This window comes from Propithecus coquereli, unplaced genomic scaffold (assembly GCF_000956105.1).
Source record: "Propithecus coquereli isolate 6110/MARCELLA unplaced genomic scaffold, Pcoq_1.0 Scaffold3, whole genome shotgun sequence".
Classification (NCBI taxonomy): domain Eukaryota; kingdom Metazoa; phylum Chordata; class Mammalia; order Primates; family Indriidae; genus Propithecus; species Propithecus coquereli.
Genome location: NW_012148618.1, coordinates 9,824,264 through 9,847,473, shown reverse-complemented (window position 1 = coordinate 9,847,473; position 23,210 = coordinate 9,824,264). Strand labels below are relative to the sequence as shown.

The 23,210-nt window shown below is 41.9% G+C and overlaps 1 protein-coding gene across 2 annotated transcripts in view; it reads left to right on the top strand.

Annotated features, from left to right (window-relative positions):
- RASGRP1 (RAS guanyl releasing protein 1 (calcium and DAG-regulated)) overlaps positions 1–23,210 on the top strand; it is a 70,946-nt gene that overhangs the window by 22,669 nt on the left and 25,067 nt on the right. For both annotated transcript variants that reach the window (XM_012649175.1, XM_012649177.1), the window contains exons 3-5: positions 14,163–14,268; positions 20,938–21,000; positions 21,924–22,055. In XM_012649175.1, the coding sequence (XP_012504629.1) occupies positions 14,163–14,268; positions 20,938–21,000; positions 21,924–22,055 (301 nt within the window). The remainder of the gene's footprint in view (positions 1–14,162; positions 14,269–20,937; positions 21,001–21,923; positions 22,056–23,210) is intronic.

Genomic DNA, 23,210 nt, shown 5'->3' with positions numbered 1-23,210 from the left:
GTAATCATGGATGCCCTTCCATTACGGTTTCTCAGCTTCTAAGAAGGCAGAGAAAGATGTAGACAGGGAAGGAAATTGAGGAGTAAGATGCTAATGCCGGTAAAATGAGGGAGGAAAATACTAACTGCAGGTAACCGAGCTTCCTAATAACAACAAAATTAGTCGGGTTTAGCCAAAGTTGAACTTTGTTTCGTGTGCCGCAAGTGCACGTACGTGTACACACACAGTCTCTGACCCTCCCTTGGTGGTTGTGTCTCTTCAGGGCTGTGTAGTTTGGGAAAAGTACACGAGTAGAAATTAAAATTAGATTTAAGGTTCTTAAGAAAGGCTCTACCTTGAAAAGAGCTGTTGGGACTCAGGTTGTAAGGTACAGTAGCCTGGCAGTTTTAACAGAAGGTCAAGTTCAAGTTAGAGGGTGCTGCTTTCCTCTTTCGGTAGACCTTCTGCTTTGCAGCTTTAAGGAAAAATCAGAATGTGGGCAGCTCCCCAATCTCGTATGTGAGGTCCCAACACTCTGACTCTGAACTGCATTTCCACACTCCTCTCCCTACCTATAAGTACTTTTTAGTTCAACCAAACTGGATGTCACATCCTTTCCTAAGTATATTTTTAATTCTGTCATTTCCAAACCCAGAAACCACTTCTTACCCAACTGAGCAGCCTTCACCTCCATCTGAGTCTGTCAAAATCTGATGCCCCTTCAAGGCCCACCTCAAATGCCACGTTCTTTATGACAGTTTAGCTGTTTCTTCTAGTCAAACCTGGCCTCGCCGCTCCTCTAGACTGCTTTAGCATTCTGTTTGGATTGCCCTCCAGGCCCTTACTATTTCTGCACTGTATTATTGCCTGTGGCTCTCGAGGCTGGGACAGGATGCTTCTTATATCTGCAAGCCCCACAGCATCTATCCGGGTGCTCTTTGAACAAAGAACCTTGGACTTCTGATGAGAAAACTCCAACTCTGCTACTTCACGGTGGTATTATCCCTGGGCCAATTATTTATCCAGAGGTGGTGTTCAACATATTTATTAACTGGTATGGCACAAGCCCTCATCAATCTGAACAGATGCCAGTTGGACAGATTGAATTTCAGCCCTCTCTTTGTGCCTTTCTCGTCTGTAAGGTGGATATAGTCCCTACGCACCTCACAGGGTTGTTGTGTTGGTCAAATGTGAGGAAAGTACTTTGTAAAGTGAAAAGTTTATGCAAATGTAAACCAGTGTCCTTTGGTGATATGTCCAGAGTCCACGTGGGGGGTTGCACAGCCCTCAGCATCTCCTCGAGCACTGCTCTGCCCACAGAGCAAACCAAGGAATTGTTGAGTAATTGAGCAGGACACCACAAATTTGAGAAGTCTTGGAATCAGCCTGTTACATCCTAATGAAACTCAGAATATCAGCCTCTTCAAGCATGGCCTCTTTTTTTGGTCTGAAAAATATCAATTTTTCAGTAGATAAGTTTTGGAAAATCAAAATCAAAAATCTAGGAAGGCTTTTTGAATTTTAGTCTCAGTTTTTCCTCACTCGAAGATACCTTGTTCTATTGCACAAGGACCTTAAAGGACTCATTAAAGATATCTGGGAATCTCAGACTCATCTGATTGTCACTGTATGGCAAGGGGCTGCCCTGCCTAGATCTGTAAGTGAAGTTAAATGCCAGAGACATTAACATAGATTAAGAAAATGGTAAATCTTAGTTCTTCCTTTGTCCTTATGGTTTCTTGTCTCCTCCTTTTACTGTATTTTCTCAAAAACTGTCATAATGTCCTCACCATCACCTGCCTGCATCCCCTCACATCTCCTAATCCTGGGGATATAAACCCATAGCTACTTCTCCCTTCTGGAGACATTTAACTCTTTCTCCACATTAAGGGGCCAGTCACTGTTTTGTGTTTATTGGTAGTTGTTAGTCGAGGTCTGTTCTTACATACTTTGATTTAAATGGGGGAAATGGTCCCACTGTAGTGTGTACAGCAGGGTACTAGAGGCTGTAGGGAACTGACAGAAAGTAGATACAACCCTTTTACTTACCCTTGAAGGATTCCCATTTAAAAGGCAATGCAATACTATGGTAGATATAAGCAACTTAAAAACCTAGAATCAGATTTACAAAATAACCAGGATAATTTGCAGTCCCTTCCTGCTACTTCATAGCTTGGTAAAAATATGACAAAAAATACCATTGACAAGGCATTTTTTTTTACCTCGCTTGGGTCTCTTTCTTCATGTGTGAAACAGGGAAAACATCTACCATGCAGAGTTGTAGTAAAGATTAGAGACAGTGTCTGTAACCTGGTCTAGCCCACGTCTGGCACATGGTAGAGGCTCGGTATAGGGTGGCGATTATTGTTATTAGTATTCTCTTTTAGCATGTAGGCTAGCTTCGGAAACCCTCAATGCTGAGTAAAGGATGTCCTTTTTATCTTCACAACTCTCAAGGTAAGAGGCAGTGAGATACGATGGAAAGCTCGGGGTTGAAGTCAGAAGACCAGAACTCAAGTCCTAGCACTGCAACTCATCACGTGGGTGACTTTAGGCAGGTCACGCCACACATGGGTATGATGAAAATAATACCCATCTCACTGAGCTGTTGTAAGGCTCAAATGAGATAATGTGCAAGGAGAGAGTGGTCATCCATAAAACACTAATAAACGTAGGTTATTATAGTACTTCAACAACAGAATGAAGGTTTCATGGGCCTACGTGACAACAGTCAGGCAGCCTAGATATTTGGGACCCACAAGCCAACCAGATATCACAGTGGTTTGCATTCAGTTCAGGACCTTGTTTCCCCCAGAAGATATCAATGCACTTTTCCTACCTTGACTGATCTCCTGATTATCTCTTTGCTGGGAGGGATGGGCATAGACATTATTAAGCTCTTATTCTACAAGTGAGCAATTTGACCCTCAGAAAGGATCAGGGCCATCCCAGAGACAGGTGGCCTGGGTTTGAACCTCAGGTCTACCACTTACTAGCTGTGTAAACTTGGGCAAGTTACCTCACCCCTTGGCCTCCATTTATTCACTAGCAATAATACCACCTATCTCATGTTTAATGTACATAAAGGCCCTCTTGGAACACTGGTACACAGGAAGTGATCCAAGTATGTTTGCAAAAAGAAAGCAACAGACAGAAGGGGGGTGCTAAACCTTGAACATGGTTCATTTCTTCTGGTCAGTTGCTGCATTTCCTCCAACAATATCAAATATTTCTCCTGGTTTCTTCCATCTGCCAATTGGTAACAATGTTATGAGTTTCAGTATTGTATTTTGGCTATTTTTCTAGAACAGTGACACAACATCAGTTCATGACGTGGGGTATTTTGAAACATGTTGTTATTTGGCTCTTGGCCTCTGAGTAGAGGCCAATTTCTTCTTTCTCTGAGATAATATGAGATTCTTCACCCACCTGTGCAGTTCTGTCTTTCAGAGTGGTTCTCCAGGTCCTGCTGCAGGTTTCTCTTTAGCATCTCTGTAAACTCAAAGACATCCTTTTGTCATGAGGGTCTCAGGGAAGGGTGTGCTTAAAATCTCCGATTGAAAGGAAGCTTGGAAGGCCACCAACTAACTGCCAAGGAGTGACACTATGCTTGAGAGGAAACCGAATTCGATCTCATTGGCACAGTGTGACTAACCACTGTGGACAGCCGCTCTTTGAGTTGTGGTTGTAGTTAAGAGTTGATGAAAAATCATGGTGGAATAGATGAGGACTAACATGGACAAAACAAAAAAACAAACTACTGTTGTAAATGCAGCAAGAGAAATAAAAACAGTTCACCACGTTGTAGTGCTTCACAGTATACTAAGTGTTTTTATATGTTTAATTCAACATAATCTAATCCTAACTACAACCAAAGGAGGGGAAGGGAGACTTTCAGAATAATTTCTGCCTTATTTCAAAAGACTTTGCTCAGTTACTTTTACCATATGTGGTGATATGATGTTTTTTGTACGGGACTGTTCATTGCAGAGAATTATAAGCAAAGGACAGTTTCTGTGGTGAAAAGTGTGTGTTGTGGTAAGACTGTATTCAGTGTGTTGCTAGTTTATGTCAGCATACACCAATTGCTGCAGTTCTGTCATGCACTGAAGCAAGGTTATCTGTCATCTAGGCTTATAAGTCTGATAGGATCAAGTTACACATTTAGAAAAATTTTCTGAAGAAAGCTGAGGTCATAGCTAACCAGTAATTCTCAGATGGACCTTATGTTGTTTCATTGTGTAAGTTTTTGGGAAGTTCCCCTTCTTAGCACCCATTTGGCACGTCCAAAAATATGCAAAAAATGCCCAGAACTTCACAGACAAGAATGAAGTGATGGGAATGTGCCCGAATGAGCAAGGTGAGAGTGCTGCCCCAGATTTTCTTCCTGGTTTGTTTGCGTCTGTCCCCAGGCCCTTTGTTGGTTTCCCACCCAGCCGACTGGCAGCTCTCTGTGTCCCTCCAGGAATCTAGGACAGGGCCTTGCTTCTCCTTCTCCTCTTGCTGGGCACATTCCTATGGTGCTGCAGTGGGAATTGTCACTGTCTGTGAACCAAGCAGTCTGAAAATTGATGGCAGCTCACCGAAGAATCAAATTGCAGCATAACTACCCAGACAGATAATTTGATTTTCCCTGGGGAGACTGATGGGCCCCAGAAGTAGCCACCAGGATATTTAGTTGGCACTAACTTCAGCAATGGCCATTACAGTCTGAAGGCATGATGTTGTCCCAGAGCCAGCTCACTGGGTCTGCCCAGGACTTGTCTTGCCTTCTCCCTGGCCTTGTGTTTAGCTCCTAATCCCAGCCCCCAACCCCCACCCACAGAATTGTGTCCAGTGTGCAAAATTAAAGAGGACAACTTTCCTCACGACTTCGCAGCCCCCTGATTCTTCAGACGTGACAGGTCCAGATCGAGGCTGCAGTCCCCAAGGAAGGCCAGCTGTCTTGCTCAGCAGAGGCTATACAACTAAAAGCTCTTTCTCATTTTAGGCAATTCATGCGCTTGGTTAGACATTTATAGATTTCAATTGCTCATCCAAAAAATCTAGGTCATTCTTTACATGGAGCCTCAGGCGTCAGAAGGAAAGCCATGCCCAGGGAGGAACGTTTCTGTTGACGTCTGGTTTGGCTGAGGAAGTGGAGAGTGCTCCTGCAGGAGGAGGGGCAGACAGGCCAGCACGGGGTGCTGTGAGCTCTCAGGGGACTTGGCATTTTCACCCTCTGGCCACTGGCTCACAGACTGAGTTCCAGTTGTCCTAGCTAAATGGTGCCAATAATAGCTGCTTTGTGTTGATGTCATAAATGGTGGGTTTAAGGGTTAAGCTCTCCAGGGACATTTTTAGGGTATGTACCATAATTCCAAGGAGAAGGACTAGGTTGGTCTGTATGGGTGTAGGGCTTTTTGGGGAGAAAAAAGGAGTGGGGTTTTGGGTGAGGAGTTTAGCCTTGCATCATGGATGGCCAAATGGTAGAGCTCTTCCCAGTATATTCCCACCCACACCCTAATCCCTGAAGGGAAACACAGGTCAAGGAAAGAGCCCTGGGTTGGGAGCCAAAAGGCCATTTTTGTGGACGTGCCTTCCACTCACCAGCCCTGTGACTATGGCGAGGCATGTTGCCTTAGTTTCCCCATCTTTAAAATTGAGCCCATGGTCCCTGCTACTGCAGGGAGGAGTTGTACAACTGAGGTGTTCAACACAGGTAAAGCTATTCATTGAACCTAAGTGCCATAAAAACATAACATATTGCTATAAGTTGTTTTCACCCAGGGAGAACAGTGCAGCTCTCCAGCTGCCGGCCAGCTTCATGGTGGTTTTTGTGTGTATGTGCTTGTTTTGTGCAGGTCTATACAAGCATTTGTGTACCTGGATACTATGCAACTTGAAAGGCCTGCTCCTCCTTCCTGCATTACCACCCTGGCCCCAGCAGGGCAGTGAGTAAGGATTAATAGGATGGAGGCAGGAAGCACAGGTTCTTCTCCTTCACCAAGTGTTTTCCACATTGGCCTTTCAGGGACAGAGTTGAGGGTGGCCTGGTTAGACCAAATAACCTTGTCTGGGGTTGGTTAGGCAAGTGTTTCCCTTCTCTGTGTCCCTGGCCTTGGTATCTCTTGTCATCACCCCCTAGGGGTTGGGTGGGAGCAGAGAGAAGAAGGAAACCTCACCAGCCTCTTTCCCATCTTGGTAAGACTCTGCTTAAAGGCCTGTCGAAGTTTGAAATTGCAGGTTGTGGTTAATTTGGGGCTTATGTATTGTCCATGTCATGATGTCCTCCAGCCATCGCATATAAATAATTAAAAGTTAATTGTAACCAAGATATTCAGAGCTCTATACATTCCTGGACACTGTACTATGCCAAGAAATACTTACTAGTCTAAATAGACATACATCTTCTCATTGTGTGGCAGGCTCCACGCTATGGCCCTGCGTATGACATACCAGGTTATCTCAGAGGGTACAGGAACAAGACTAGCTTTATAAGGAACTTAGCTTCCCTTCTCCCAGATTCTCACTTTACATTAAAATTTTTATCCTTGGGTTAGAGAACTAACCACTTCAAAAAATCACTGCTGCAATGCAGGTATCTCTGAGAAGTCCTTCTCTCCTCTAGAGGAATTCGTTGATCTGGATTAACTGTCCAGTCAGTCACCAGGTAAGGCCCAGAAGGGATGAGATGAGGTGTGAAACGGGTTCAGGAGCACCCGGGGAGCAAGGAGAACAGGAGGGAAGAAATACAAAAGGAAGCCCTGTGAGCACCAGCCCTCCTGATGAGGCTGCAGCTCCCGTGTGTGCATGTTGGAGGTGGCCTATCCCTGTCCCGGGAGCTGACTGCAAGCATCTCTTCCCAGCTCCATGTTCAGTGACTTCCTGTCGCTAGCTTGAAATTGATCATAGTGGAAGTACTTATACCACAGAAATATGCAAACACTACAAACCAGGGTTCCTCTCGCCCCCCTCCCCCAGGAGAGCTTTTTGTTAAACTCTTACAAGCAGACTACTGGTGGCAATCATACTGATTCTCAAACTTGCCCTGAATGTGGGACCTTAGCAAATCACTTGCTGTCTCCTGATTGTTCTCCTCCCCCTAGTCTTGAGGTGCCAGGGACCAAAAAAAAAAAAAAAAAGATCAAGTGGCATTGGTTATGTTTTAAGTCACTCAGGTAGTAGAAGTTATAAGAATTCAAAGTACATATCACCACATTCTCTCTTCATGTGCACTTCCTGCCTCAGTTGCTGCTGTCGGTGCTAAAAACCTGAGCTCGACAAACAACAAACTAGCAAGCTTATTTTCAGCTTGCCAATTTTTATACATTCTCCAAACAAGATTTAATGAATATTATAGTCTTGTTGACAAGTAGGTTTTATTTTATTTCTTTGGAACATTTATCACATTGGTGTAAATTTAGAATTCTGTGAATCCATCCGGTTCTACCTGGATCCAGTCTTTCCACTGACCTCCATTATCAGCTTCAGCCCTGCCATATGCTCTCACCCCACCCCTGCCCCTGGGGTTTTCTGATCTTAGCTTTTCCATGACCATTTTCTGGCCCCTGGTTGCAACAAACCTGTTATTTCTTGTTATGGCCCCAATGCTGAAGCTTGCCTTAATGTACCAATTGCTGACATTCTGCCTTTGGTACACTTAACATCTCTACACATCAAGAGGTTTCCATGGAAACCAAAACAAAGGGAATAAAAGACTGTTCTGGAGTTTCTGTCTGGTGCTGGACATTTGTTTTCATGTTTTGTGTCCATTGTGTAGTGAGGCATATCCATCTCATCCCCCAGACAACCCTGCACTGTGGGAAAGGTGCCCCTACCTCTTGTCGGCAAGAAGGAGGGTCTGGACTAGAGCCCTTTGCCAGTTTCCTCTCACAGGACTTTGATCATCTGGGAGCAGTTCATCTCCCTCAGAGGCAAGCAGCTTGTTTAAGACTAAGCCAAGGAAAGGAAGAAAAGAGTTTGCAGGCTGATTTAGGGGCAGAGCTGGACCAGATGGCTTCTTGAATCTTGAAGTTCTGGGTTGCCTCACTACAGATACCATGAAATCCTTCCTAAACCACCATAACTGGGTAGGATCTCTTCCTTCTCTTAACCTTACCATCATTTAGTGTGGTCTCCATGAATTTTACTCTTAATATTTACTGCCTGATATTACTAGGTGTCTTGAGTGTGTGTCATATTCCCCTACTCAGCTGCAAGCTCCTTGGTGACCAGGGTTTTCCTATAGCTCTCCATATCTCCTTTAGTACCTAGGACCGTGCTTTCCACAGAGTACCTTCATTATCAATATTGGTCAGTGATGTCAAAAAAATTTCTTTTAATTGAGGAAGAATGAAAAGTCACTCTATAAAATAATTAGGGAGCCGTATCCTCTCATTGGAAGGGCACAAGTAGAGGCTAGACAGCCACTTACCTGTGATGGTTTTGGGAGGAAATAATGCATTGGATAGAAAGTAGAGGTAGAAGATGGCTAATGTCTTCTCCACCCTGAAATGCTGTGATTCCATAAAGTTGAGCTACTACCAGCAACAAGTCTAATGGTGGAACATGGATTGTGCTAGCTCATAGACAGGTGACTGCAGAACCCACATGGCTTTTCTGTTTGTGTGTTGAGCAAATGGTCCACAGATTGGGTGAGTCTTTAATTAGTATACTTCTCTAGCCGCATGCATTACCCTTGCAAGTTGAGTGGTAGAGTATGGAAGATTGACATTATGTGCCCCACTGAGGTTTCAACCTTTTAAAGGAGTCTTTCCCTGAAAGTGTAAGGAGAAGCAGATGGTAATGAAAAAATATGCACATTTTATTATGCATTGCACATTTTACTTATTAGAATTTTTAACATGACATGCTGCATTTTTAAAAGCTTAAGATGAAAACAAAATGGAATTATTTATTGAAATATTTAAATCAGCTTACAGTAATTGTATCAAAATATCAAAACAAAATCCAGCAGCCTAAAAGGTAGGTCCCCCTTGACCACCTACTTTGAAAAGCTGTCTTCCAAAGTGGTGCTCTTCCTCTCAAAAAGGAAGAAGTGCATGCTCTGTAGGATGAGGGCAGGTAGGGAATGCATCCTTGACAAGTGTGTAGAGGTTGAAAGTCATGTGGGGGAGAGATGGTGGTGGCAATGAGGGCAAGTGACTACACTGAGCCACTCTCTTGTTGAAAATGCAGAACGAGGAAGGCAGAGGAAATGGAATTCTGGACTAGGTGTGGAGATAGAGTATTTCTCTCTGTTCTTTCTCTCACCCCATCTCTGCCTCCCTTTGTGGAGTGAGTCATCTCCTCCTGGCCTTACCATTTGCAAGCACTCACTCCCACAGAAAGCATGTGAGGATTAACAAGCCAGAGTGTGGGAATGTCCCTGAAACTCTGTGGAAGAAGCAGTGCAAGGTAAAAAGTGAGGTGTGAATATGATTGTGAATCTTAGGCTCAGCACCCTGAGTTCTTAAAGGCAACTTTCAAGAATAATATTAATCAACAAAAGCTTACAAGAGTTTTTAAAAAATCACAAGAGTACAGAAGCTATTCTGCCAAATGTGCATTGGCTCTGACCCAGCATCCTAGTGGCACCTCTCAGACTTGTAGCCATATGGACTGGAAGAGTTCTTAAAGCGTATCTGCCATGTAATACTTGGATCCACCACCCTGACAAATGGCCACGCAGCTAGGTGTAGTGGAAAGAGCAGGGGTTCTGGAATCAAACAGACCTGGGGCCAGATCCTAGCTCCTCCACCCATTATCTCTTTGACCTAGAACAAACTAATCTCTCTAGCCTTTAATTTCCTTAGCTGTAAGTTGTAAACAATGCCAACAGTGTAGGGTGGTTGTGAGAAAGAACTTATTAAGTATCATTCCTCAGCCTCCTTTTGAATACCTCTGTGATGGGAATGCTTCCACTGTTGGACAGTCCTAATGGTTAGAATTTTCTACCACATGTTGTGCCCATCCTGGCTCCTATAACTTCTGTCCATCTGCTCTTGTGCTACCTGTTGTGGCCCTACAGAATAAGTCTAAACCTTCTCCCACAAATAACACTTCAAATATTTGAAGACAATTCTAATGTCTCCCCTGAGTCTTCTCCATGGTAAATCCTTATAGTTCCTTGAGTCCTTTCACATGCGACTTGGTTTTGACCTAACACCCTCTAAGCCCCTTTCCCTCATATGTGAGCATCCATGGAAAGATGCTAGGTGGCCATAAATGAAAGTGGAGATAGCAGGTCTGGGGTGCTGTCCATACTGAATAAGCCTGGGCCTTTGTCCACAGTTCATGTTAACATTCTAATGCATACTTTTGTATTCTAATTCAAATATATTTCAGTTTTTCCTGCTATTCATCCATAGTGTTCAAGAATATGAACACTACTGAGGAAGGGTACATTATAAAACCTATTGTCAAACACTGCATTGAGAAGCACCTCCCTGTAACTGTGGTAGGTTTAATTGTATTATTGCTCCCCAATTTATTACCTTCTCTATGTCAGTGATGTTTTCCATGTGACTTTGAAGTTCTTGCCCTTTGACGTTGGATTCAGCAGTGTGACTTGCTTTGGCCACAGAGTGAGGCAGAAGGGACAGCATGCCAGTTCCAAGCTTAGGCTTAAGGGGCCTTGGATATTTCTAGTTACCCTTCAGTGTCCTGCCATCCTCATGAGAAGAGCCTACCACCATTAGCCTGGTGGTCCAAGGAAGCTGGGAGGCATCTGGGGCAGAACCCCAGCAAATCCCAGTGTATCTCAGCTGACCCCCAGCTGACTCACAGAAACTTGAACAAAAATAAATGATTACTGTTTTAAGTCACTTGAGTTTTGGGGTGATTTGTTATGTAGAATTTTTGTGGCAAGAGATAATTGTTATAGAAATTATGTGGGCCAGAAAACATAAAGCAATACTAACCCTACCTCAACAGAGGATAAGTTTAGAAGAATTAATGAAAGCTTTATAAAATTATAACCAGACGAGATGAATACATCATAAAAATGACTTGCCAACTTGTAACTTTGAGTTTCTTTTGCAAAACTATAGCCAAGAAGAAAATAAGTGCATATATTATATATCATCAAGGAAATAGCTAATGACAAAACCAAACTCAGTTTCCAAAGAGACATGAAGAGTTAAGGGGGTTCCTATTTGATACAGTTCACTCACTGACTTGACTGTTTAACGAGTACCTGCCATGTGTCAGCGCTGCTCTCGGCTCTGGAAATATGGTTGTGGAAAAAAGCAGACAAGGCTCAGGTCTCATGAAGCTTCTATTGGAGATTCAGAAAATAAAAAATTAAACCAGGTAACTTCAGATCATGATAAGTGCTATGAAGAAACTCAGGCAGGGCAATAACTAACTTAGGGAGTGTAAGGAAGACCTCCCTGAGGATGTGGCATTGGAACTCAGACCTAAATGACATGAATGAGCCAAGGGAAGAAAGACCATATTGAAGTGAATAGCAAATGCAAAGGCCATGAGGTATGAAGATGCTCGGAGGGTTCGAGGTATAAATAGGTGTGGAGAAGAGTAACATGGTATGAAATGAAGTGGGCAATATTAAAAGAGGCCAGGATGTATGGAGCTCTGTTGACCACAGTGAGGAGTTTGTTTTATTCCAAGTATAATGGAAGCCATTGAAGTATATTGGGCTGCTGTGTGGAGAATGGACTGTAGGTAGACAAGAGCAGAAGCAGGAAGGTCTGTTGGGTTATTGCATCATGGGGGCTATAACTAGGGTGATGGAAAGGATCTAGAGAAATGAACAGATTTGAGAAATATTTTCAAATAGAAACAAGATTTCCTGATGGATTAGATGTGAGGGAATGTGAGAAATGAAGGATAACTGCTAGGTTTTTAGTTTGGGTAACTGGGAGGTTGGTGGTGCCATTTCTGGAGGTGAGGAAGAATGGAGGAGGATTGAACTGGGGGGTGGGAGAGGTCGGAGTTTTGTTTGAATGAGTTAAGTTTGAGCTTAGACATCTAAGTGAATTTGCCAAGTAGGCTACTGGGCATACTAATTTGGTGGTCAAGGCTGAAGATACAAGTTGGGTGGTCACCAGCTTACAGATGACATTTTAGCCAAAGGACTAGATGAGTTTACCTGGAAAAATTAATTTTTTTAAATTTAAAATTTAAGAAATTTTAAATTTTAAAAATTGTTAAAAAAAAAAAGAAGAAGTAGCAGGAGGACTAATTACAGAGCACGCTGACATTTAAGAGCTCAGCAGAGGAAGAGGAGACAGAAGAGCCTGAGAGAGAAGCTGAGAGAGTGTGATGTTATAGAAGCCAAAACAAGAAAGTGTTCCAGGAAGGCGAGAGTCAACTTTGGTTGTGTTGGGTTGAATGCAACTGAGTCACAGAGTAAGATGAGGACAGAGAAGTAGCTAATGGACTTGTCAATGTGGGGCTGATTGGTAACCTTGAAAATAAAAGACTTAGTGGAATGATGGAGACAGAAGTCAAATGGAATGGTTTAAAAGTGAATGGGAGGTAAGAGAGTGTTGCCAGTAAGGTTTTGCTGAAAAGGGGAACAGAGAAATAGGTGGCAAGAGAGGATGAGAGTTCTGTTTGAAATTGGAGGTGCAGGAGCATATTTAAATACTAATGCAAATAAACTAGCAGAGAGAAAAGTTGTTATTGCAGGAGAGAAAACGGACAAATGCAGGATCCATGCCCTTGAGAAAGGAGGAGACCCAGAGCACAGTGAAGTGTCAGCCTTTGCCAGGCCTTCTGTGGTAGCAGGAGGGCAGGCTGGAAGGGCCATAGAGTGCCAGTGAACTGGTGGGTTTGGCGATGGGAAAGTGAGCTTTCTTGTCTTGTCCGCTTACATGTATTTCCTCAATGAACTATGACTTTATAGGTCATCATTTGAGGAGCCAAGACTTCTGAATCGTGAAGCCAAATGTACTATATCTTTCATTTACCATTGGGTACACTTAAAACAACGAAAATGATAACCCCTTTTGTGTAATGTATTTTAAAGAGCATCACAAATGTCAAAACAATTCATGTATATTCTTTCATTGGATGCTTTCCCACCGAATCAGTCAAGTTCCCAGCTGGGAATAGAATTCAGTTTGTATAAATAAAGACACTTTAATGAAGGGACTACTTACAGGGATGAGAGTGGAATTAAGGGATGTTGCACCCCGAGAGTGTCAACAGTCAGAAGTCATTCCACACTAAAGGCCAGTGGGCCAAAGGAGATGAATAGTGTTAGATCCCAGTCCAGTGTGATCATTCACTGAAGAGCCATGTAGCTACTGTCAGGGAACTGGTGTCAAAGCAGAGAGGCTTAACTGCTCTCTCCTCCTATATCTTACTGGTGCTTCCCAATGGCTGAACACAGTTGGGACCCAGCTGGCAGGGGAGCTGGGTGATGGGGTTTGCTGTGAAAGACAGATAGTAGACCTGGCAGTGAATAACCAGCACAGCCCTGATACTTCACGCCATAAATGTTGAAAAGATTTTGAAAACCACTCCAGTAGGAATCTTTATGCTGGTATGTAAAATGCATCTTGTTTGGTACCAGCTGAGATTTGGAAAACCTAGCTAATCGTGCTATGTTATTACATCATGGATAACTGTAAACCATCAGCAATATTCAAATATGTTTGCCTTAGTCTTCCCCCTTTATTTCCAGGCAGAGGCACGTTAACCCTGAGACAAGGGAAGTGTGCGTTTCGGGGCCCCCCACTTGCACGAGCCCCTTCCAAGGCCGTGGGAGGGCCCTAGAAGTGTATTCACATGGGCGTGTTCTCTTTAAATTTGTAGAAGAAAGAAATTTTAACTGTAATCTATTAAAACTGTAACTTTTTTCACTCTGATCCTAGAGAGGTCTCTCCACACCCCCCACCAATTATATGAACTTTAAGCCCCACAAAACCTGGATCTGCTTCAGCTTTCAACAAGACTGAAGTGTACTGATAGAGATTTTATCCTTTTCCCAAGATTCTCCCGCCTTTGGGGCAGGGTAATTAATGAGCATCAAAATGGACATTTGGCGAGGGGAGAACGCAGCAGGAGGATAAAGAAAAGCAAAGAAGTGTGGTGCTAGGGACAGTGGAAGAAGAGTACTGTGCCTAAAGAACTGCACCTGGCCATCCACCACTGGATAATGTAGGTGTGCCCCACCAGGTGATTAACATCTCTCTGGGGCCTAACTCAAACGCTGCTCTTAATATTTTCAGATGCAGATGGAAACCTGTGTCGAAGTAACCAACTGTTGCAAGTCATGCTGACCATGCACCGAATCGTCATCTCCTCTGCAGAACTGCTCCAAAAAGTTATCACCCTATATCCTTTAACATAGTGATTGCAAGCCCCAAATGGGATTCATTCAACGAGTAGCTTGAAATTTGAAGTACACTTTTATTTTCATTGCTTTGGAATAACCCTGAGTGGTAAATGGGTTCATATGTCCTTTTAGGGGAATGCGGTTGGGGTGTGTGTGTGTGTGTGTGTGTGTGTGTGTGTGTGTGTGTTCATGTACATTCTGTTGGGTGGGACAGTATTATTGATGCTGATTGCTCTGAGGGGTGGTCAGAGAAATCAACATGGAAACACAGTCTCCTTCAGTATCTCTGGATAGTAAAAAAACACTTTCCCTATGGAGTAGTCAAAATTCATATTTGTTCTGTACAAATTGACAGAGGTACAACCATGACGCAAAGGATAAATTTCTTTCTGGCTCTTCGAATTCTTCAGGCTTCCTGAGGTTTTGAAGAAAGCTTCCTGATGCCACAGCGTCTGGAGAATCTGTTGATGCCTTATTGTTTCAGACAGAGGCGCTGACGATGTGCCAAGCAAACCCTGCTAAATTTTAGCCTTTTTAAGGGGTGTGAATCGAGTAGAGTGGAGAAAGTGCCTGCTTTCTTTTTCTTGTTGATGACACTGTAAGCTGCAGTTCCCAAGCAGAAAGGGCTGTAGGTGGGGTGAGACCGTTTAGCACCTGAGGCGCAGGTCCCTGGTACTGAGTCGTGGCTGGTGTCTGCTCTAATCCCTTCACCACTCTCTCAACTGCCGCCCCCACTTTTCATCTTATGGCACACAGAAAAAATAAAAGCCATCAGGACTGAATCCCTTCTCCAAACCTACTCACAAATCTCTACCTCTCATCTTAAAGGGGGTGTTTCCAGTGGCATACCAAGGGTGGAGCATTGGGAGAGGTGCACGTAATAAGGGGTGCAGGTAATAAGTGGGTGCCTCATCCGGAGAGCATTTTAAAACCATAATAAAACCAATTCAAGATCTGTCTGCTTTTTATTAACTCCATATGCCAGCGGTTCTAAACAATGCCAGTGATTAAATGCTCCTCTCTAAAAAATTGTTTTTGGTGTAAGGACTAAATTGTACCTGGGGTGCCTGCCCACGCAATGGGACGGGTCCTGCTCTACCCTTCCCGTCCTCCCTCCCACTTCTCACAGAATCTTACTCCCCCATCATCTCCTCTCTCCTCTGCTTTCACACTCCGTGTCTTCAATGGCACCTGCCCCTCTGCCTAAAACACATTCAAGTCTGCCCATCTAAAAATAAACTCTTAACCCTGCTTCTCCTTTATTCCATTGTTAGGGTTAGAAATTTGATGTGAAACGTCTTAAAATAGTCTGCACTCACTATCTCCAATCTCTACTCCTACTCACTCCTCATCAGCTGTGACTACTGTCCCAGTACTTGAACTTTCCTCTGATGTCAGCAATAACCCCCTAATTGTGAAGCCCAATTTTTTTTCCATCCTTGTTTACACTGACCTCCCGGAAGCACTGGGTATTACTGGGAGCCCCCTGCCTCTCCCAGCTTCCCTTCCAGGACTCCCGGAACTGCATCCTCCTGGTTCTCCTGCCTCTTGGGCTTGTCCCTTCCTCGGCTTTTCATCTAGGCTCTTCTTTGAGCTCCAGTTAAGTACTGGTGGTAACGTCCTGGTCCTGGTTTTCTTCCCACTCACCTTCCTTTCTGTGGGTGATTTCTCGCCAGGATTTCCACCACCATTCTTCTGTGCTGATGATGACTTTCAAGTCTGTGTTCCTCTAAACTAAACCCTTTTAAGGTTTGGACTAGTTTGTCCTGCTGACGCTTCAGTTGTAATAAGTTCAAATACTTGAATATGTTCATTAGCTCACTATCCCTAGCCCCAGCTACTACCTCATTAATTCTGCCTTGACACCTGTATAGTCATGCATCACTTAATAGCCAGGATATGTTCTGAGAAATTCGTCATTAGGCGATTTCCTCACTGTGGGAGTGTACTTACACAAACCTAGATGGTACAGCCCTCTACACGCCTGGACTGTATGGTCTATGGTCTAGCCTATTGCTCCTAGGCTATAAGTCGGTACGGCATGTTACTGTTCTCAATACTGTAGGCAATTGTAACACGATGGTGTAAGTATTTGTGTATCTACACACATCTAAACATAGAAAAAACATAGTAAAAATACAGCGTAAAAGGTAAAAGATGGCACACCTGTATAGGACACTTACCATGAATAGAGCGCGCAGGACTGGAAGTTGCTCTGGGTGAGTCGGCGAGTGAGTGGTGAGTGAATGTGAAGGCCTAGGACATTACTGTCCACTGCTGTAGATAGCCTTTATGAACACTGTGTACTTAAGCTGCACTAAACTTATAAAAACTTTTTTCTTTAATAATTACCTTACTGTAACATTTTTACTTTATAAACTTTAATTTTTAAAACTTTTTGCCTCTTTTATACTATTCAGCTTAAAACACAAACACAGTGTACAACTGTGCAAAAATATTTCTTTATATCCTTATTCTACAGGCTTTTTTCTATTTTTAAAATTTTTATTTACTTTTTTTTACTTTTTAAACTTTTAAAAACAAAGACACAAATATACACATTAGCCTAGGCCTACATAGGGTCAGGATCATCAAGATGTCACTAAGCAATGGGAATTTTTTAGCTTCATTATAATTTTATGGGATCGCCACCGTACATGTGGTCCATTGTTGATTAAAACCTCATTATGCAGTGCATGACTTTATTTCCATGTTCAATTTCAGTTAATGTTGTCATGATCTATCCAGTTGCCTAAGCCAGAAACATCAGAAGCATTCTAGACTCCTCCCTGCCTTTCACCTCCTACAGAGTCTGTCACCCAATCCTAGGGTCTCTGCTTCAGAAACGACTCTTATCTGGTCTCTTCTCTCTATTCCCACGCCACTGCCTTAGTTCAGGTCCCCATGGTCTTTCTCCTAGACCACTGTCCCATACTAGTCGTCTCATCTACAGCCCCCCTGCCCCCAATTCATTGTCTACCCCTGAAGTTCTTCCCTACAAAGCAAATAGGGTAAGCCATTGCTTCAGAGCCTCTGCAAACTACAGGGTTAACGCTAAATTCCTTAGCTTGCCAGGAAAAGGGCTTCCATAGTAACTCCTTCCTGCTTCATCCTGCAGCTCTCTCAGAAACCCTTTCCCCCTCAACACTGAACTTCTCAACACACCAGACATAATAGGGCCTTTTACATTTCCTGTGCGTGGAAAGCACTTTCTACCCTCTGTGCCTAGTAAACTCTCTTTCTAGACCCTTCGGTGAAGCCTTTCTTGACTTTTCTAGCCCCCCTCCCCTTTTAAAAATACTTATAGTGTTTTAAAAATAGTATTCTTGATTGAAAAATCCATTTAATTCCTATGACTATAGTCTTGGATTGCTTAAGTCAAAGCGTGTCTCTCATATCTTTGGCCTGGATGCAATCTGCCTTGAAAAGCTTTTTATCTATGATCGTAGAAAGTATGAAGTGTGTTTGTTCTGTTAGTTTAATAAATATATCTACCTGAACTTCAGTCCATAATTTTTATGGTGGAATACCTATATACTCTGGTCTTTGTGGATGACCATTTCAAGTAAACTGCAGAACCTTCGTATCTAGCGGCTATGGTTTGAATTGTGTTAGTGATATAAAAGGTTGCAAGGGTACTGAAAAATTGATTATAAATTGCTTTAAAAATTTTTAAACTTATATTTTAAAAGTACATATATTATAACATACCTATTTGTGTATCATCTCCCTCACTAGACTCTGTGTCCCTTAAGGGCAGAGACTGAGGCTTATTTATCTTTGTATCTAGAACTTAGGTTAGTGGCCATCTCATGGTAGGACACAATAAATGTTGCATAGTAATTAATGGGTGTAAAACATTAGGATATTTTTTTATATCTACCAGAACTTTTAGGTGTGATATCTGGGTTTTGCTCAGGTTAAGGAGTAACCTGGGGTGGAGGAAGGAGGGAGTCTAAGAAGGGAATACGAAATAAGACTCCTGTAACGGGAAGCCAGGTTAAACATTGAAGGCAAAATGTTTTTTCCCCTTCATGCTTAGTTTCCCTGTTCTCTGACCTGGAAGTAATAGAATTTTTAGTTAATAAGCTCAGATGATTTCCTGTTTTTCCATTGTTAAAAGAGACAAATTTAAAAACATTCTCTGAATAGTTCAGATGCCTGAAAAGTATAGTCAGAACTGTACTGGTACTTCATAGTCACAGTACTAGCTATGAAAAGAAGAAAAAGGTGTGGAAACTGAAGGTTCCAGCAGACATTTATGTTGACCCCAGATCAGCAGACGCCCGAATCTCTTATTACTGAGCCTGCACATGCTGGGGGTTTGTTTTATTTCCTGGATAAAGTGAGCAAGAGGGTGCCCTGCCTGCCTTTGGGGGGCTGCCTTTGCCATGGCATAGGCACTCGAATGACCTCCGGAGGCTCTGCCCTTCTGAATGGCCTCCAGGCTCGGCACTCATGTGGAGACTGACTGGATTGACACTGATGACGCTGCAGCACATGCAGCCAACGTGCACAGAACAGACATTGGAAGGGTTGGAGAAGGAGCCACTGGGAGGAAGTAAACGCTACAATGAAAGTTATCGTGTTGATTTAATCTATCTAATTAGTACTTTAAAAGAGAAGTGTGCTTTTTTTGTATCTTCCTTAAAAAGGAAGAGGAATAAAAATTTCAACAAGTAGAACAAATAATAAAAATATAGACTCTAAAATGTGCCCTGTGCTTGAATCTCTCTGCATTGAAGAGATGCATTTTCTTAGTGACGTGGCATAAAGAAATGTAAAGTCATCTCATTCTTACATCTACCTTTTCCACCTGAACAAATGCAGGCAGCAGAACTTCTAACTTCATGAGTCTGCCAGTTGCCTAGGCTTATTTTTATTTCAATTACCTTTGTTGATGTGTGGAGTTTTGTGTTTTTCAGTTTTTGTTTTGTTTTTTTGCTATGATCTCAAGGACAGATTTTATAGGCAGTAAATCTGTTAAAATTTCATTTTTAAAATTAGTTATTAAAATTACAAATTTCAAGACCATAGTTCTTTTAATTTTTTTATTTTTAATTATGAGTACATAATAATAGTTGTATATTTTTATAGAGTACATGTGATGTTTTGATACAAGCATACAATGTGAATTAATCAAATCAGGGTAATTGGGGTATCTCACCTTCATGACCATAGTTCTTATTTAGGGTTTCAAGTTTAGCTTGCAAATCTCATTATTCTTTCTATAAGTCTAGAATGTTTCAGCAAGCATTTTTAAGCAGCCTTGAAAAATGTTTGGTTAATTTGAATAATATTAATTATTTTCAATGGTTTTAAACTACAATTATGCATTTTATATTTTAAATTATTTTTAAATGCTTCAGATGCCTTCCTGAATTCTGAATAGTTTTTAAAACTCTAGTAAAGTTATAAACAGTAAAGCTAACATTATCTCAGATGTTCTAAAGCTATGCCTAAACTTAATAAGGTTTCAGTTTAAAACCACAATTCTAAAGCACTTAATTACATATTCCAAATTGAAGTTTCAAGGATATCATTCTAATATGCTCTTAAACATTACAGACGTATAAAATTTCAAAACGTATAGATTCCTTCCTAATAAAAAAAAATCAATATTATGATTTTGACTCTCTTTTACTTTTCTATATTTAACTCCAAATTTTCTAAGGGTTAAAATACACATACCCACCGAAGGCAGGCCACTCTTGCCCCAGTTAATTGAGATTTCCACTGGTTGGCTCACTGGATTCCTCTGATGGGCCCAGCTGGAAGTCACTGAACTCCATATTGCAGTTACTCTGGCACAGTTTTCAGAAGGGAAGGAGGACATGCCCTTGCAGGGCACACAGCCTTTGTGGCCTGATTCCTCAGTCTGTTGACAGAAAATGGCAGGGTCCTGTCCCCCTCCCCTCCCACTGGTTAATCACTGGATTGGATTTCATTTCTTTGACTCTTAAATGAGTATTCTTTCCATATATCTCTAAACACATGTGAACTTGATGAGATCTTGCTAGTCTTTCACATTCTTGGTATATTTAGAATAAGGATCCTTTTCCAGTTATATTTTGGATTATTCACATGGTTTTGTCTAACTTGCCATCTCAATTTACAAGGTCAATCTATTGACATCCTCTAGGTATATGTGTTATAATTTTCACATTCTTAATTTTTATGACAATATATCTGAATATATATATACTTCTTTCTCTTCTAATTCACTGCACACACTGTTTATTGGTTACTGGAAACATTTTCAAAGATAAAAGGGACTGCTCTTTTTAATTTGTTTGAGTTGGACTCCAAGTCTCCTGGGCACAGGCAAAGGGGTCATTTGCCCTTTCTTCACTTCTTATAAGTCACCTGTGCAGGGACATTTCCCCACTATTATAATAACTCCCTAGTTCTACTTCTGCAAAGGAGATGCTGCAGCCCCCTTCCATAAGCCATTTCAGCATGGGCTAGAGAGAAAATTACTATCATCACCCTTCTAGGTGATAATATGCATATGGCTGTACAGATCAAGTTAGTTTTTATTCTATAGCCAGACAGATAAGGCATCACATTTTCATTTTTCAGAAAAATTATGTTGGAAGGTATTTTCAGCAAATACTTTATTTGGTTTCTGTAACAGAGATTCCCATTTCCCTTAACCACAGTCCTACCTATAAGGATGCCTTGGCAAAGAATTCACCAGGGCTTTGCCTGAAGATCTGCTATTTTGTAAGGTAATAGTTCTTCACGTACTTGAAGAGTTCGTGGAGCAGGGTAAAATGAAAGGCTGAAGCATGGGACTCTAGTTCTTTCCTGGTCCTCGCTACCTCTCCCTCCCTGACCATCTATAGAACACTTTGGACAGACCAAAAAGGGCATTCCTTAATAGTGGAAATTCCTCTACAGAACACAGTGGATTTTTTCTGGTGTACCTGAGTTTAATATTTTATACCAATTTTTTTTCAGTCTTATAGCATTTTGTTATCAAATTATATAAGGGGAGGGATACAGAGATAAAAGATCTTTGTTATTTTATTTTTATTCCTGATTATTAAAAGTAATATAGCTCATTGTAGAACATTTTAAAAATTCAGAAAAGAGTATAATAGTCACTCATATCCAACTACCTATATTGGCATATTTCTTTTGTCTTTTTTCCATGCAGATTTTTTAACATAGTTGTGATCAAAACATATATGTGGTTTTATATCCCACAGTTTTCATTTAACTTTATATAAGAATCTTCTCCAGTCATTAAAGACTTTTTACAAACCTTACTTTTAGTAGCTATATAATATTCTAAAGTGAAAAAGCATAACTTAGGAATATACTGCCCATTTTTGAACATTCAGTTTGTCTGTAGTTTTCTCCTTTATGGTTACCTCTGATTCACGTGATTGTGCCTAAATTTTTTGTCTTTTGATTATAATATAATATGCCTTATCCTACCAAAGTATTTTGTGCATGGAGGGACAGAAGATTGTCAGTGGGTGGTTTTCTTCCCTCCCTGTCCTCATCCCAGCTCCTTCAGTGTAGAAGGACAAATCAGCCTCTTTTTCTGAGTTCTCTTTGTGGCAGCAGATTCCTTTGGGAACCCACCTTATTGTGAGTCCTTGGCGTCAGTTTTAGATTGTGTTTCTTAACCCCCTCCTTGTAGGTATTGGATAACAGAATTCTGGGTCATGTTTAAAATGGATGCCAGCTTGACAGACACTATGGAGGAGTTTCAGGAACTGGTGAAAGCTAAGGGTGAGGAGTTACACTGCCGCCTGATTGACACAACTCAAATGTGAGTGTCAAGGTTTTGACTAATCTTTCAAAACCACCTCCCTCCTGTAACGCGATCCAGGCTGCTTGCTAGGCTTCTGAGTCTCAGCCATGACTGCTGCTCTCTTTCACCACTTTGAGAAGCCCCCCAGACAGGCAGGTCCAATTGCCTCACCAAAGTGAAAGCTTGACATTTCACAGAAAAGCAGAGAAGCTCCCTGGGGATAAAGCAGAAGGTGACTAATATCCAAGAGCAGAAAAAAGTAAGTCCCAGTCAAAAAGAAATCAGGTAGAAAGATACTGACTAAAATGTGCCCAGAACATGTGAAACTGAAAGTGTAATGACTGAACTCATGCCAATGCCAGGAGGCCCCCTGAACTTGTAAAGGGGGAAGGGACTGCTAAAAAACGCGTTGAGCAGAGGGTCTGTAACGTATATGGATGTCTGTGAAAGATACTTAGACTTTCAGAGCTGGAAGGGATCCCAGGAATATTTCAAATCATTCCTTGGATTGCTTAGTTATAAGACTGGCCCACTGTGGAAAAGTGAGTGTCTTTCCTAATTTGGGGGAGAGGAGTGCACACATTGTATGCTAAGGTTTTCACAATGTGGCCGCTTTATTTTGGAATAGTACAAATCCCTAAGCCGGAGGATTCTAGAACTGAAACATTCTAGAGATCATCTCATCCAACATCCTGGTTGTTCTGACTGGGACATGGAGGCTCAGCAAGATTGAGACTCGTCTGGGGTCACAGAGCTAGTGAAGTTAGTGAAAGAGCAGAAACTGGACTCCGCAGCCTGCTCACATGCCCTATGCCATGGCCATGCAGAAGTGATTTCAAGATCACATCCCATAGCCTCAAGTTAATCTTTTTATCAGTTGGGATTCTCTGTATTTCTTTGCTTAGAATTATAGAACTTCAGAGATAAGAAATTTTTCAATGTAGCAGTTTCTTCATTTTAAAGATGAAGAACCTAGAGCCCAGGGTCAAACCCAGGTCTCCTTGTCTCAACATATCGCAGCTGACTTTCCTCTATCAGTATTTTCCACAGTATGTTGTGTAGGAATTATTAGTCTGTGGGATATTATCTGATCAGATATATTTGAGGAATAATGAGTTAAACTTTCCTTTTGCAATGTTTTTCACAGTCAGTAATATGCTCATTGGCCAAGGG